Source organism: Hippocampus zosterae, chromosome 9 (assembly GCF_025434085.1).
Source record: "Hippocampus zosterae strain Florida chromosome 9, ASM2543408v3, whole genome shotgun sequence".
NCBI lineage: Eukaryota > Metazoa > Chordata > Actinopteri > Syngnathiformes > Syngnathidae > Hippocampus > Hippocampus zosterae.
In genome coordinates, this window is record NC_067459.1 from 18488809 (window position 1) to 18505675 (window position 16867).

General features: G+C 42.9%; 2 protein-coding genes across 5 annotated transcripts in view; both read right to left on the reverse strand.

Moving 5' to 3' along the window:
- Positions 1-2349: 2349 nt before the first annotated feature.
- On the reverse strand, positions 2350-10567 carry ikbke (inhibitor of nuclear factor kappa B kinase subunit epsilon). Of its 3 annotated transcripts, none has more exons than XM_052076860.1 (21): positions 10205-10567; positions 9621-9712; positions 9316-9453; positions 9054-9183; positions 8594-8775; positions 7243-7403; positions 7046-7156; positions 6740-6919; positions 6443-6639; positions 6286-6344; positions 6104-6195; positions 5683-5784; positions 5528-5585; positions 5125-5237; positions 4979-5061; positions 4870-4909; positions 4686-4787; positions 4173-4269; positions 3624-3718; positions 3472-3543; positions 2350-3386 (listed from the first exon to the last, which is right to left on the reverse strand). In XM_052076860.1, the coding sequence occupies exons 2-21, from the start codon at positions 9708-9710 to the stop codon at positions 3323-3325; spliced, it is 2166 nt and encodes a 721-aa protein (XP_051932820.1). In that variant the 5' UTR covers positions 9711-9712; positions 10205-10567; the 3' UTR covers positions 2350-3322. The 3 variants fall into 3 exon arrangements, with proteins under 3 accessions (XP_051932820.1, XP_051932821.1, XP_051932819.1); XM_052076861.1 differs by having other exon boundaries at positions 9944-10567; XM_052076859.1 differs by lacking the exon at positions 10205-10567 and having other exon boundaries at positions 4985-5061; positions 9621-9719.
- Positions 10568-10827: 260 nt separating this feature from the next.
- Positions 10828-16867, reverse strand: part of srgap2 (SLIT-ROBO Rho GTPase activating protein 2) — a 52031-nt gene continuing 45991 nt past the window's right edge. Inside the window, exons 18-23 of one of the 2 annotated variants that reach the window (XM_052076851.1) lie at positions 15859-15938; positions 15377-15575; positions 14769-14906; positions 14339-14552; positions 14143-14253; positions 10828-13518 (exon numbers count right to left, since the gene is read on the reverse strand). In XM_052076851.1, the coding sequence (XP_051932811.1) occupies positions 12967-13518; positions 14143-14253; positions 14339-14552; positions 14769-14906; positions 15377-15575; positions 15859-15938 (1294 nt within the window). In that variant the 3' untranslated portion in view covers positions 10828-12966. The remainder of the gene's footprint in view (positions 13519-14142; positions 14254-14338; positions 14553-14768; positions 14907-15376; positions 15576-15858; positions 15939-16867) is intronic. The other variant, XM_052076850.1, reaches the window with a different exon arrangement.

Genomic DNA, 16867 nt, shown 5'->3' on the forward strand with positions numbered 1-16867 from the left:
ATGCATGAAAGTGGCTAAGATTGCACGATTGTCTGTGTCTAATGTGTTGTCTCGTATTATTTTGTCATTTTATGTTAACTTTTCATTTGCTGGCGGCGCAGACACCCGCAGCGGCTCCTCTTGTTTTATGTTGTCTCGTGAGGGAAGAAATTTCATCTGTGCTGTATACTGTACAGCACATTTGACAATAAAGTTGCACTTGACTTGATATTAACTGCATGGTTTTATCACAAGAGTCAGCAAGAACAAAAGAATCTGTGAGCGCTTGAGTGTATTTTGTACGACTGTCTTGTAAATATTTTAACCAACTGCTTCAGAGATGGCGACATAAGAATTTTCATGTGCATCAAAATGCATTTATTTTTGGACAATCCATTCTTAAATTAGCAGTATCAAAAGAAGTGGTACTTGAAAAAAAAACCCAATCTTCAGTCAAAAATGAAAAGGATAGAAAACTGCCAAGAGAACACTTCCTGTTTTATTAGTGCAATAAGATAAGAAAACCTTTATTAGTCTCGAAATGGAGAAATTCCTGATGCACAGCAGCAAAGCTATGAAAGGAAGAAGTAGAACAACAAGATAGAGGCACTGGTGGAAAGGCAGACACTCACGCGGCACCATTTTGAAGTCAAAAGAACACAACACATAGGACACAGACAGTCGTGCAATCTTCACCACGTTTCTGCATACACTTTGTTGTCTGAAGCAGTTAGAGATGAACGAGGAGAGGATCAAAGTGTCCTTTCACCAGTGGATCAGAGACGTCATGCTGAAAATCTGCTACAAGCTAAGGTTTGAAAGCAAACACGAAGCTGTTGCGTCCATTGACGAAAAAGAGATTGGCTCACATCTCCTGTCCCATGTAAATCCACTTCAATTCCAAGCCGCGACTCCCAGTTCCACATCCGCATCGGCGCTCCGCGCTAACGCTCCTTTCTTCTCATCGTCGGCTCCTCAAGCCTTACATTCATCCAGCCGCAGACCGTTCAACAGCATCGATCTCTCCGCTAAACAAAGTGGGGCTGTGAAAAATGCTGCCCATATCAGGCACAAGACACAAGCGCCCCGGGACTGTCCAGCAATGACAGTCAAATGGCGCAGACATTCCTCCCAGGCAAAAACAGTGCCTGTATACCCATGCTGCCGAGAAGGCGCATCCACCAAGCACAGAGTTTCCTCCTCAATGAATGTCGTGGCCAAAAAATGCTGAAAAATGTCCACATCAGATCCACACGACGTAACAACAAACACAAAGTGACAAAACAAACCAAAAAATCAACAAAAAAAAGCGAGGCTCATGAGAGCAATTGCCGACAACTGCCTACTCGGGCGCCATATGTATTGTGGCCTGTGATTGCTTGAATAACCAGTTCAGGGTGCAGTCTGTTATCTCATAGAATTCCTTCCTATGACTTTGAAAAGGATAAGCAGTATCGAAAAAGGATTATTGGATAGACAATTTATTAATGAGGTTTGCTTTGAAGTGAAAACCGCACACACAAAATCCCTGTGGTGTTTTGTCCGCCATTATTACATTACAATTGTGTTTCTAAACACATTGCCACCGATGATGACATGAGCTGATAAACCTTTCCCATTTGAAGACGAGCGTTCTGTCTGTATTGATCAATTTCTTTCAACAAACCATCAGAATAGTTTTAAGATGGAGTCTCCAATCAGTATAATTCCATAACTGTTTAAAACACGACTGCTAAACTGTGTTTTCATGTTCGAATCATTTTGGGATCAAAGTCGATGCATCCATGATCTCTTTCACTCAAAAACATCCACAAATACAATACAGATTTGTTTAGCTGTCCTGCCTGTGTTTATCAGTAAAATTATGATCATGTCTGTGTGTACATGTGCCTGGTGGAAAATAACAAAATCTGAATATTTTCACAACACTCATTTTTTCTTTCTTGGAAAGGTTTACAATTCGTCCCTACACTTAAAAACATCTGTAATTTGTACTCTTTGTCCAATGAGGCTTGTTATTGTCGGTCCACCTCCACAGATGATAACAAAACATGGAAAAAATAAGTTAATCGAAACCAGGTGGGGGAAAAAGGGCCCATTGCGACATGGAGGCACGTGAACCATGGTGATTTAAGGATGGTGGCAACAGATTTGGAGAAACAAGAATCATAATGTTGGAAGAAATGACTGCAGCTGATACCTAGCTTGCGTGTTTTGTAACCTACAACCCCTTCTTCCCTTCCCCCATGAAATTCAGACTTGAGCTCACAACTAGAAAAGGACATTTAAATAAGCACACATCAAGTCTGAAACTTGTGACATTTGGGGTGCAGAAAACACAGGCACATGAACATCCCCAACAAGGAGTTTTTGTTTCTTCTTTATTTCAACCACACAGTGAGTCATCTTCGCATGTCCGTTAGTCCTGGAAACTTGAGGGGGCATTAAACTAGTATTTACTTTTACTTTTCTTTTTGTATGAGAAAATGATTCACCACAACAAAACAGAACGAAACCTACATACATATGTAACAAATGTTAACCCTTTCATGCACCCTGTCACCTGATCACACGACAAGCTGTCCACTGGAGGAACCGCTGTCCCCAAAAAGGTTACAATAAGAAGCACTCACCTGTGCACAATTGAAGCGTCTAAAAGAGCATTCAAACCTGACCTTTAAAAAAAAATCTCCCCATTCTGAGTCAATAATCTGTTCTTGTGTGGATAATGTCACAACAAAAGCGGGACTTGCAACATGGAAACAGCAACACAGGGACAGGCTAGAAAACGACGCTCCGGTTGAGGGGGCTTTGATTGATTTAATTACCGGTACAGTGTGTGACTGCAGTCAACAAAAAACAATGGCTAGATAGTGAGACGGAAGACTTCAGCACCTTCAATGAGGTCAGAATACTGTGACATCCCTAGTGAAGTGATATGTGTATATATGTAATAAGATATCCTTTTTTTGTCCCACAATTTACATATCAATAATGAGATGCCCCAAACATCACAGTATATTACAAATTTAACAACACTAAAATGTATTATGCCCTGTGATTGCTTGAATAAGCAGTTCCATGACTTTGAATAGGAAAAGCAGCATAGAAAATGCATGGTTGGATGGATAACAAGTATTAATGAGGTTTGCATTGAAGTGCCCGCTGGCAAGCCACGCACAAAAAAAATCCTCAGCGGTGTTTTCTCCCCAACTGTGAGTCTTATCTCTTAATTGGTTCGCAATCTGCCGTCTTCAACTCCCTCTTGCAGCAGGCAATCTTTTGATAGCGTCACAGCAGTCATCCAGCAAATGTTCACCAGGCAATTAAAACGAGCCGCCTGTCACAGTGTGGCAGGCCGTGCCAAGCTCGGCCTCACAGCCACTGCAGAGTTCACTGCTTCCAGACTGCAAAAGAAAGAAAGAAAGAAAATAAGTACACGTGGCACGGGAAAATGAATCCGGTCATGAACAATATCTAAGTTTTACTGACCTTTCAATCATGGCATTGCTACACTGAAGTTCCCGGATCAGCAATTCCATTTCTTCCTTTAGGTGGTACATCCTAGACCAAAGAAAGACGTGCTGTCTTGGCAAGCTGTCTGTCATTTGCATTTACACACAGTCTCTCTCACACACACAAACCTGGACACCATTTGTTCCTTGTCCCTAAGTGGTATTTCCTGTTGCTGCTGTCCTGTGCTGCTTGACTGTAGTGTGACCAAGATTTCGTCCAGTGTCTGAGGTAAACAGATGACACGTTGCATTCAAAGTAAAGAACAAAAAAAAGTTCCAATTGAGAATGGGTAAATTAATAGCGTTACAAGATTTGGGTCACACAAGAATAAAATCACAATTTCAGTGGTAGAAACATATACGCCATCACTATAGGCAGTATAGAGCAAGTGTTGGCGATTCTACTCCGACTGGGTTTTTCAATACCGGTAATCTAATCATTTAAATAGCAGTATTTAACATTAAATAAATGGAGGGCAAATTTTGCCATTCAATGTGAAAATAATTGAGTTTCCTCTTAAAATGACAAATAAACATCATCTGTTTTTTGAATTTGTATCTTTCCAGTGTGGCCCTAATATGAAAATACAATCAAATGTATAATAATGAAAATATTCAGTCATGCAAAACAAAATCGTTTTCATTTAGAGTGACGAGTCGTGAGAAGGTCCAGCTCACTTTGTTTTGGTGCTGCTCAGTTATGGCAAGATCAGCCAACAGGCCCGTGCAGAAGGAACTGAAGTCTTGTAGATAGTTCTGCATTTCGAGTAAAGTTCTGCAGATAGAGTCGAGACAAATTAGCTTGATTGCTTCCTTTAAGACCCTGTAAAGTGAATTCAGAGATCTGTTTCTAAATACATTCATGATACAGGCCAAATTCCAAAAACCTTTAGAGCACCTCGTTGTCGGCTGTGAGTGTATGCACTGTGACAGTGGAAAAGGCGCAAGTGTCAGGAGGAGAAAAGAAAAGTGTGGAAAAAAAAAAGATCTCACTTGACAGTGTGTGAACCACAAGCCTTGGACTGGTGTGGCCACTTGAAAGCGCCTCATTGTCTGCCCTGAGTGCTTGCACATTACGCTGAGAAAAGGCTTTACAGGGACTTTAAATATGTATTTGTCAAAAAAGGTTCCGTCTGAGCTGAAGTGAATCCGGGTAAGCGTCACGTTTCTGCGGTTCAAAGATGCTCTGACCTGCTCCATGTCCTACTAGCGTCCAAGAGATCCTTGTATTGTAGCGCACAGTTTTCTCTGGTGAGAGACTTAACCCGCTTGATGTGTGAGGACAGTTGGATTCTATGGAAGACAATGGCAATCAGGTTACGCGATCACTTGCTTAGGCTGCGTGAGCAGTCCAGCGGTTAAGCATGACACATACTTTTCAAACTTGTGGATTTGTTCGTCATTATATAACAGCTCTGTGGAGAAATTTTTTTAAAAAGTTAGGCGGGGCAACACAATCAGGAATATGAAGTTGAGAGACGCACGCATACTGCCTGAGAGTCTGTCTTTACGGTAAAGCTGATGAATCGCCACAATCTTTTGAAGGAGCATCTGCATTTCCTGACAGCTGGAGGAAACGAGAGGTCAAAAGTCACACACCGCCGTGAAAGGAGCACTTCCTGCTTTGTACCTTTTGTCACTGTTCAGCGTTTCTGCAAGCTTGGCCTGCTCGATCTCCAAGTGAACCAGGCGGTTCTGAAATTCTTGAATGTCTGCGACGTACTCAGGCAGGTGATCATTGACCTGAAAGGATCAAAGCAGCAGCCACACATTGCGATACCTCGAATGTGTCACTAGTAACGTCAGCTTTTCCGCTCCGCGCTGTTATTAACAAAAGCGTTAAAAGAAGGAAGCGCCTGATCTTTGTTGTGTTTCGTGATGTATCTCTTTCCAGCCAAACCAACATATATCAGAACCCAAGATAAATGTGCTTTTCTTTCATTTGAAACTTGTGTGAACTTTTCCATTGATCCAGTTGAAGCTTCGCAAAATGTCCCGCTTCTGTGTTTACAGCTCAGCAAAGGCTCACTTACTTGCTGCAACCTGTCACTCTTATCAGCTGCACCCAGGTTTTCTGAAGCGTGGCGATCTCTTCGTTATGCGAAAGGCGCGGGAGGAAAAAGTTAGGATGAGGGCCTGTTTCAAATTCCTTTTACTTTACCCGGAACGTGTGCAAAAGCACACTCACAGAGTGAATATCCTGTGTTGTGCGCCGAGGCAGGACTTGAGCCTAATGGCGATCTGCGCAATACTGTGCATAGCTTCGCCACACTCTCTGCGCAGCTTCATCCTGAAATACAGTAGCGACTTGTTTCACTAGAAAAAAAAAACGCCATCGTAATCACTTGACATCAGGCGAGAAGCTTGAAGATGAGACCCGTCGCATTTTCTCGAAAGCCATACATCAGTCATGCCTATAGAGAAGATGCGACGTTTAATATTTTGTATATGTAGTGTTTTCTCTTTCTTGGTCCTTTTGTGTTACCTAACTTTTCTGATTCATGGACGGCTGGATGGATGACACGTGATATGACAAAAGAACGGCCATTCTGATTTTGTGGTCAAACATTCCAGTGCAAAGTGTAAATAAGAATAAGAGTGCTCCTCACATGTAACTGTAATACCCATCCAGCAACAGCTCTCTGTGTGAGTGCAGCAGTTGTGCAATCCTCAGATACTGGTGGACCACTCCAACGATTAACTGCAATGACATCAAAAACGGGAACGGTAATAATGACTTAAGGATTTTTTCCCCACATATCAACAGTAGAATAAATGAAAAATGTGCTACCTTGGTGAAGTTGTAGTCGGCCATTACGTCAAACTTGGCTGGAATGATCGGAGTCTCTGCTATAGATGGGCCACATATACACAAAAGCTACCTGTTAATGACAGGCGCTCATGTCCGATACGATGACCGAATGTAAATTAAAGTATGTGCGTCTTACGTTCCCTGAAGGGCAGGCTGCTGTTTGCTTCTTGCCCACGACCCAGCAGGATGAGAGGCCTTGTGGCTGTCGTGTGGGGGAGGCTGACCACCTTCATCCTGCCCTCTAGCGGGAGTTCATGGCCCAAGTAGAGCAGCTGTTGGTGCTGGACATCAATTCCAGTCTGCATCGCCACCTCCTCAAAGAATCCGGATACCCTGGGTCGATGGACAAAATGAGAGAAAGTTGTGGCTATATGATACAAACAATACAACCGGTAATTGTCTGCTTCAAACATTCCCAAATGTGCGGACTCACGTGTTGTAGTGATGTATGTACACGCAGTGCGCCCTAGCCTGCTGGAGAGCAAACAGGTGCACCGGTTTTCGTTGCATGATGTCTATTGTGGCTTTGATAAACTGGTCGAAGCCCCAACACCTCTCCTGGTCTGCCTCAAGTATACCGGCAAGTACAGGAACCAGATGCATTTTCAGACCCCTATGGAGACGGTCAAAAGAAGCAATAGACACCCATGTATCACAATGAGCATTTTCTAACTTTTTATGAACCATAAATGCTGTTTAAAAGAGCAATCAAGTTCCAATAATCGGGGGAGTGGCATACTGCGACAATTGGCAGCTGTCCGGCAGGTATGAGCTCCACTCTATTGGTCCGTTCTCAACACGCTGAAATCCAGAAATCGCCCCCGGTGGTTTCTCTGTGGTGATTTTATACCTGCACAACAAAACCAGGGTTAATAACAATAATTTCAATAAACATGTGCTGACAGTGCCATCTAAAAGCGCAGTTAAAAGACGTACATGGTCTGCTTGTCCCTGCGGGGCCCTCTGAAGGGCATGAAGGGGAGAGAACCTGTGGCAGTGTGGTAAAAGGTCACGCCGATGCTCCACAGGTCCACGCTCACTCCACACGCCTTCTGGTGATGCGCGCGGAGCACCACACGCTCATACATGTCTGGATGCTAGAGACAAACACACAAACAAATATACAGTTAACTTTGTCTAGAAAAAAATATGACTCGGAAGAAGTCAATTTCAGAATCCATCAAAATGATTAACTTTAACAAATGGATGGAAAGTAGTGATTCGGATAAAACAATTTTTGGTCGATTTTTGGCTCGGCTACTAGGTTGACCCTGGATTTTTTTTTTTTTTTTGCGTTTCCCATTTCCTATTTGCCTAAGTAAACATAAAATATTTTACCCGGACTCAAAATATTGTCAACCAGAAATGGTCAGTTCTGCATATATCTGCTCCTATATCAACTTGATGTGTTTTAACCTAGAGACCATTGAAGCTGGTGCAGTAATCCTTTTACCCACAAGAGGTCGCCAATGTTTCAAGTCACTTGAAACATGGCCACTTCGCCATTGGTGAAAATAATGAGAGGAGCAAGTGGCTTGAACATCCATTCATTGTCTGAACAGCGCTCGAGCCGACCCTATCGGACGTTGGGCACACATAGACGAATAATCATCCACGCTCACTATCAGACCAGTTCAGCGTGTTCATCTAACGTGCCAGTCAGACAAAACTTGCCAACATGCTTTTTTGGTGCACTTACACCAGGAAGCCATTTAAACCGTACTGGATTTGGCCAAGATTCTCTGACACTTTTCTGCTGCGGTCTGGCATAGTTCAAATGTCTCTTTAAGCATTCAGACTTCCTGTTCTTGCGTTGCAGCAACTTTGGATTATTTGTAGTCCTTTACTTCCATTGCGCAAGATGGCTGGTAACAACAACATCACCGTACCGTAGCCATTTCTGTTTGTTTCTTTGTTATAAAGTACAATTTTACAATTTGCAGAACTTCAGATGCCACAAGATGGTGGCAAAGCAATATTTTCTTCTATTAGACATGGCTTTGGCCTGAGCACAAAAACAATGAATAGGAGAATTTCATGGCAAATAGAAGACAGGATTTAAGGGAGCATCAATTACTTTCAGGTATTCCCCAAGGCTAACTTTATTTCGATTATGCAAGGTGCCAGTTATCAAGAAAAGCAAGGAAGGAACGATCGTAATACAGAAAACACAATGCAGGTACAAGACCACTGTGAGTAGGGCTTACCCCTTAAGCGATCATCGTAAAGCTTATTTCTGCAGCACACCAATATCACACAAAACGTTCCTCTTATTGTGATTCCTTACCAGATATTCTTCAGTTCCATAAATAGACATAAACTTCTCATCATCCTCCAACTCTCTCGCCGCTCCGAAGTCGGTTAGCTTATAGACAGACCTGCCGTCCTCACCCGTCTGACGCATTATGTTGCCTGGTTTAATGTCCCGGTGCACCACACCGTTCTCTCGTAGGTGGTGCATTCCCTGTACTACAAAAGAAAGGAAGTGGGCAATTATTCACGTGAAATGCTTTTAAGAAGCAGCAAAAATCAGGGTTCACTAACCTTTTTGAAAGTGAGCTAATTTTTGTGTACGGCTGAATGTAAAGGGCTACCCATGTAACGAGAGGTTAATAAGACTGATGATGGCAACAGTTAGATCCTGTTAAGTATTCTTTCAAAATTTTTTCACGAAAGGGACAAGTACTGGAAATGGACTGTGTTTGTCCTTTCAGGGTCCACTGTACATTCGATGAATTTCAACCTACCAACACATTGCAATACAGTGAGAAACTCCGCCTCAGCCAGGCCAAAAGCATTTTCTGGCTCTTCAAGCACGTTGAGCAAACTTCCCCCCGGGCAGAATTCCATCACTAGAACCTTCTGTTTAGATGGCAGCTGCAAAAGAGGATTTTTCCATAACATTCACATTTTACTTTTACACAGGGACGAGATGAATGTTTCTGTTTAACTAATCCAGTGTACACGTTGTCAATTATATGTTGGCCCTTTATGAAATGGCAGCTTTACCTCCTCCACGGCGTAAAGCTTGACGATGTTCTTGTGGTTGAGCTTCCTCAGCATGTCAAATTCCCTCATCTGCACCTCATGAGTGCGGTTGTAGCTAGCCAAGTTGAAAACCTTGACGGCTACCAACTCACCCGTCCGCTAAAAAAAATAATAATAATTAAAAAAAATCACACACACAATAACCAGAAAGGGGGAAACGGTCAGCGTTTTGGGCAATATCAGAGATGTTTTCCCAGCCAAAATGTGAGTAGCACAGACGTGAGGAAGACAAACACAATCGTATTTGAAAAAAAAAAAGAGGTTACCTTATTTCGAGCCTTGTAGACGCATGCAGTAGCCCCTTGACCCAGGACATCCTGTAAGGACCACAGGTAGCTGGGGGTGCTGGCTGTCATCTCTGACATTATGGCAGAATGAAAGAAAAATACATACAAAGCTTAATTTCCAATGTGTCAAACTGCGGAACACAAATAAAGACAGTATTTCTTACTACTGTACCTACACATGCAAATATATAACCCAAACGCTTAGGATAAGGTAACAGTGATTTTTTTCAGAGCAAGCGCGCTAGATTTACAGTGAAACAGAACGATACAAATGTAAAATAAAACATCGTATCGTAACTTACCACTCAGGAGTGTCAGTAATCGGTTTACGCCCCAAAAAGTGCCTTGAAATCGGATTCGTATGTAAGAAAAGACGTAGGTAATGGCAAAATTGTGTATGTAAAAACGTCCGCAGCAAAATAAACCACACCTGAGAGTGAACGCCCTTTGCAATGGCTGCTGCTAACTATCCTTATTCTTTTCTTGGTTTATGGAGCCACAAACGTTTTGTATTTAGACTCAAAAGTTGCGTCGTGAAGCACATTTCAGTGTTTCCAACTCACGGGAGGAAGTGTCTGCTCGCTGCTCCAGCCGTTCAGTTGTTGATTGCGGAAATGAAGCCGAGTTTGCAAAGTTGAACTGTTTCAAACAAGTGACACTATGTCCAAAAGTTGCTTCGCCGCTTAAGGTCGACTCTTGAAGAAGTGGATTTTAGAGGGGAACCGAGACAAAGTTTACTCATTGCTAAATCTAAAATATCGCCTCTAAAGTGGGTCATGTGACATAACAACGTATTGACATACAAACAACGGGAAAACATCAGCAGTAGTATTAAACCCTATAATTTATTCAATAGTACAAATAACTTATCTTCATTATCGAATTAAACGTTACAAAAGTAATATCCCAAAAGTTATGGAGTTGGGCGAGGTGGCTTATGGGAGTTGTAGTCACGGGATCCCCCAATGTTTATGGCCATTTCCGAGCATTTGAAATCGTTTCGAGCTTGAGAGGGTGGGAAATCGAGTAAAATTGACTGTCGTTAAGTTACCGCACTGTACTGTATACATTTCATTTTTTATGCTTCAATCACCTGCCGTGTGGAATCTAGATATTTAACATGTTTACTTGTGTCTGCACATACCACCTATTTGGATGTTGGACAGAGAGATGATACAACTCAAAATTGATAGCAAGCAATGTTTATTAAAAAAAAAAGATCTACAACAATAACTACACATAGAATTATATAAGGCCTATTTGATTAAATCACCATTGATATTACTGTACAATATTGTACCAAAAAGAAGAGTGTACCTCTGTAATGTACAACATTGTTATATACAAAGTACATCTGAACACAAGATTCTCCAGTAATACAAAGACTACTATAAATAAATTTGACATAAGAGTCCCTCTTTTTTTTTTTTAGTTCTGTTTCCAAATGGACACAAAAGCATATATGACAAATCTGGTAAGTCACCCGCACACAGTTAGTCAACACGCAAAGCCAACTTTGTTCAAGTGCATGATTGATTTGAAATCACACAAATGCACCAACCATCCATATCCATGTTGGTCTGTGTGTGCGCGCACAAAGCACGCAGTCACAGTCCCTCCAGTTGTTGCAATGAGGTAAGAACAGTAATACACAATCATGATCGAGATTTAAAAATGTACAAGTGTAATTCAACACGTGGGAGAGTGTGATGGATGCAGTGTCTCATATACAGAAAAAAATATTTGAACCATTTTATGCATTTACATCCTGATCTGATTTACATACTTGCAAAAGGAGAATTTTATTAGAACATTAAATGGTGCTACTTTCTGTAATAATAAACTGGGTCTTCTTTGGCCACCTTTGTAAGTTCTGTGGTTGGTGGTATTATTGCAAAATCCTGTGAATATACAGACACGGGTGACAACACATATTTGACTTATTCATACCGTGGCCATCCTCTTGTAATGGATTCATCCATCCATCCATGCTCACATAGCGGCACACACATGCACGCGACCAGACGGCGACACAGGTCAACATTTGTCCAGAAAACAGTAACAGTGAAAAAGCCAGAAAAAAAGGGTGCTTAAGAAGTAATTGGATGAGGTGGTTGGTTGTGTTCAAACACACCCTCAAAAGACCTCAGCGCCATGCTTCCAGTTGCCCTAATGATTAATAAACATACGTGAACACCATTAGAATAATTAAACTCTTTTTACTGCAAAGTGTGAAATATAATTATATGAGCAAGCTGTCTTTTTTTTTTGTAGTTGGCCTCTTGCTGACATTGCAAGGACATAAAAGGATATCAGCCATCTAGTCATTGCAAGCTGCTGTCAAATGGCCACAGCATCCAACCTGAAAGGTGTTTAGCTGCCACAAAACACCACACACACATCTGTTGAGAACATGTGCGTGTACAGTCCGACATTACAAAGAAAATAAAAAATGCTGGCTTTCAGTGGTCCCCTACACATAGAAGAGCTGCAGTCGAAAAGCAGCAAAAATACTACCAGCGTTCCATTATTCTTATTGCTTTATTTAGGGCTGGGGAACCGTTTCAATATCAGTGGCCATCTGTGACGGCCATATTAAAAATCAAGAAAAAATATGAAACAAATATTATGACATACTGTATATCATTAACACTTTTTCTCTCAGATTGTTTGTTTGATGCCAGGTCAAACATTTGTGGTTCCCCAACCAATTTCGTATTTCTATTAGCTACATTTTACTAGATCCCAAACAGCAATATATTTTAAAAAAGAAAAAAAAAGAAAAGAAAAAGACTGGAACAAGTGACAAAGCTCTCAATCACTCGTGCTGTTATTGGTCTATAGTCTTTCAATCCAGAGCTTTTCTTCTCCAGTCTTCCATGTGTGAAGCAGCAAGACATTGTGTTTCATTTCAAGAAAGCTTAAAACCTTTCACAGTCTTTTCTTAGGAATCAAACAATCCCATCTGATCGTTACAAGGTCTTAAAAACGATTCCTCATGTGATTCTCTGTGTAAAGGAGAGCAATACTTCCACCCCCCTAAAAATAGCTAAGGTATGAAAGTTGCAGGTGCCCATTAATCAGCACATCTGTTCCCTCGTGAAAGACTTGAAAATCCTTTCCGTGCGGCGATCAGTGAAAAGTAGCCTGGCCATGTAACCTTGTGACACTCTTAAAATGGATCGTGACGTCTGAATGCTACAGTATGGAGTGGGTTAGTATGTGCTGGATGCGTAACAAACTAAGTGCTTCCGACACCTGCTCGAAGACTTGCTGGTTTAAGCATTAGGGATTCGATTTGGACTGGGCTGGGAGCGAGGAGGTGCTAAGCCGGGCAGGATTTGTCATTCGACTGGGATGAAGGTGGCGGAGGTGGCGCGTGTGGGAGAGAATGTGTGTGTCCCGCTGGCGCAAGTGGCACAGTGGATGTCGGGGAACCCATGGCTGTATTGCCATTCCCTCCACCGCTTTTCGGGAACACCACCGGCTTGGGCCTCGTTGCCGGGGGGCGCAGCTCTCTGAAGGAAGGAACCGAGGAGGACAGAGAGGAAGAGGAGAGGGAAGGCGAAGTGGCGGAAGGAAGGGGGCTCCTGGGCTGGCTTTTGGTAGCTCGGAAGGAGGAGGGCACGTCGCTGGCTGAGGAGGCGCTGCGCTGAAGTGGGTGGGCGTGTGTGGAGCCCCCGTCGCCGTCTCGTAGCAAGCGGGAGTGGAGCGGGCTGGAGGGTTCCGATGCTCCTCCTCCGCCACCCCCGCCACCACTCACACCTTTCAGCTGCTCCAGTGTGTCGAGGACCACATCAGGGGTGTGTTTGGAGGTGCTCTGTCGCTCCAACTCCCTCAGCTCATTCAAAGCGCAGCTCATTGCCGCTTCGATGTCCTGCAACAAAGAGGAAAGAAGCGTTAACTGAATTGTGAAGTGGCAGCATTACGTGGAAGTAGAAGCTACTTTAAACTGTAGAACTTTTTTTGTAAGATTTTTTAAATGCGTTCATTTATCTTCCAAAGTCAGGGTTAAAACCACCAAATACACATTTTCACAAGACAAAGTCTGAACTATTTAGCCCAAAACGGATAACTGTAATTGCAGACTGTTACACTACTGTGCGGCCACTTGTTGTGAGGCAATTTGTGAATTGTTTGTAGCCTGGAAAAAAAAAAGAGCCAGCTACTAGATCATTGAGCCAAGGCAAATACCGGTACTTGTAAAGCACGTGATGGTAACTAGTACAATCTTAAAATGTTATTAATATCGGTGCTGGAAGTAATCAGCTGACAACTAGTCAAGTTGTGTCTCATCATCATCATACCAATAACAAATCCTAACAAATAATGATTAACTGAGAATGTAGCTTGAATGATTTTTACACACAGTATGTATTTATATACATACATACACAGAGAGAGAGAGAGAGAGAGAGAGAGAGAGAGAGAGAGAGAGAGACAAAGAGAGAACAGCATCTAATGGGGCTAAACTAAATCAGCACCTGAGAGGGAGCGATACCTGTGAGCTGTGATCCACCTGGGCTATGACCTCAGGTTCCAGAGGTCGGTGGTTACTGAAGCTCTTGGAGCGTCCTGCCGGAGTTGACTTGCGCAGTTGAGGACTTTCCACCTGAGTATTCATTAGCACTTGATGAATTGAACACCCCATTGTCTTAATTGACGGTAGAATCTCAAAATCTTCCAAGCCACATTACCTTCGTCTTCAGCGAGGAATGGCGTGTGATGGAATTGAGGATGCTGTGAGCGCTAACTGGCCGTTTGTCCGCAGACTCCTTCACCAGAGCTCCACCTATCGGAAGCGATGCCGTTCTCACCCCACCCAGGCCGCCTCCGCTGGCCCCTGAATTTTCACTGTCTGAGCCCCGGAATGTTCTTCTGATGCTCCCGGACTCTGGACGTTTCCTCATCCTGAGTGAGAGAATTATTGAGTAGCCTTTCTCCGTTAGTGAATGAGTGCTCACCTTTGTCAGATTTGGCTGGGTTACAACAAAAGCGGTCATAACTGTGCTTTGTTTTCATCAAGTACTTAGCCACACCCTGGTGGAAAAAAAAACAACCCCCCCCCGCCCCCCCCCCCCGATAATGTTTATCTGGCTGTGACCTTTTTTTGCATACGAGACTCACTTGTTGAGGTTGGCCAGGTAGATGTCAGCCACATGAGCGCCCGTAGGTGATGCAGCACTGCCTCGAGTGGAAACCCTTTCCTCCAACTGGTCCCTGGTGTCCATATCAGATTTTGGGCTTCCACGGCCGCCATCAGTCCTAAAAGTAATCACATTTAACATGAAACGTCATCCTCTTTGCACTTTGAATGAGATTGTTGAGTAAACACAGGCATGAAAAGACAATTTAAAATACAAGATTGAAAAACATTTTTTTAAATGTAAACGGTATTTGGCTGACCCCCAAATTTTCCCACTGAGCACAAAACGGCACGGCAGCTCGCAACTAGCTAAAAGTGGAATCTCCCTCCGAGGCAGGCTGCGTGTCAACACGATCTGCCATCTGTGCTCCACATACAGGTGAACTCTCACAACCTCACGCTGATAGAAACATACCATGGCCACATGATTAGCTCAGATTGCCAGAAGCTGAACTGTAATGATCTTTTCTCCGCTGAGAGCGCAATGGGGATTTCCACATCACACTTACTTAGCCAACACTGTAATGTTCTCGCAGGAAATGTACGTATGCACATTGTGTATCATGCATAGCGAGTGTACACATCTTACATGTCTTGAACCACAATATATTGATGTGGCACCAATCCATCCACTCCATTATGTCGCCCCTCCCACCAGTCGTCAGACGCTCGTTGATAGAGAAGCAATGAGGCGCCCTTCTTGAAAGACAACTCGCGACTGGTCCGGCCGGAATAGTCGAAACGAGCAATGGCTTCCACTGGATCCGACTCTGAAACAGCCAAGGTGCCTGATGTTGAAAGGATGGCAGACACAGAGACAGGAAGCGACATAGTGGGTGGCACAAAACAAGACAGGGGAAGGGGGGGAGGGGGGGGCAGAGCGATGGAGCAGGTTAGTACTGCTGTGTTTGGTGACGGCATACATTGCAGAAAATACACATAGCAGCAGGATTGTGAGCTGGTTGAAAAGCTTTGAGCGACGAAGAGCTAGAGGAGATCTCACGTGCAAGTGACAGGAGCAACTCTATCAAGTTTCTTGGAGTGGGCAGTTAAGAGGCAATTTTTACGCACCATCTTCACTGTTGTGGCCGACGGACACGGTGTCAGGCGCCGGCTCTTGCACGAGTGGGGGATCGCAGTGCGGACTGTCACTAGAATGGACAAAAAAGAGCAGATGAACGATATTCATTAACTCAGTCCCATGGAGTCACGTGGCACACCACTGAGATTCTATCCCTGTAGACCTAACATTGAATCATTATCGTGCAAAAAAACCCACAAGTGCCATTTTAATTGGATGAATATTGAATGATTATTAATGTTGGCCTAGAGCAGGGGTGTCAAACTAATTTCATGTATTACTTGTACACAACAAATTAATAGATGACTAGTTTTTAAATCAGTCAAGTCAGTTATAATAGTGTGTTCAATTATTGTTCAAGTAAGTGTAAACAGGGGAACAAAAGTATCACAAAATCTCAATGTTATTTATTACACAGGACAATTTGACATTTCGGTCCAGGTTTTAGCAAGTTGACGCACATGAGTTGCTTTCGCGGGCCGGATCTGGCCCCCGGGCCTTGAGTTCGACACCAGTGGCCTAGAGGAAGGACCATTTTATGTTAAATGGTACTTCTTAGGCAGGAATGGGCAACTTAAATGCTGAAGGATTTCTGTGAATGTGTGAGTCTTGAAAAATGCAATTTCCAATACCGCTAATCTTCCAACTACAGTTTAAAAAAAACAAAAGTCAAGTTTGCAAACTGTGCAGTTTGTCTTTGAAGTCATAAATCTAAATCGGAGCACTTTGCAAGTAAATTACTGCTGTTGTAATTTGCGGTTACAGTCAAACTAATTGTGACTTGAATCTCGTGTTATGGCAGGTAAACTGATCCTCATGGCCACCTGACCCAGCACAATGAAGAAAACTTGAGTTGATGACTGAGCTGAGATTTAGCTTAGTAAGTACATGACATCCTTATGAAGAAAGCGTTTTCTTCTTGTTTACTTTTGCCTTCAACAAAAAAACAAAAACAACCCATAACCCTCCAGCTGGGGATTGAACAAACAAGAAAAATCA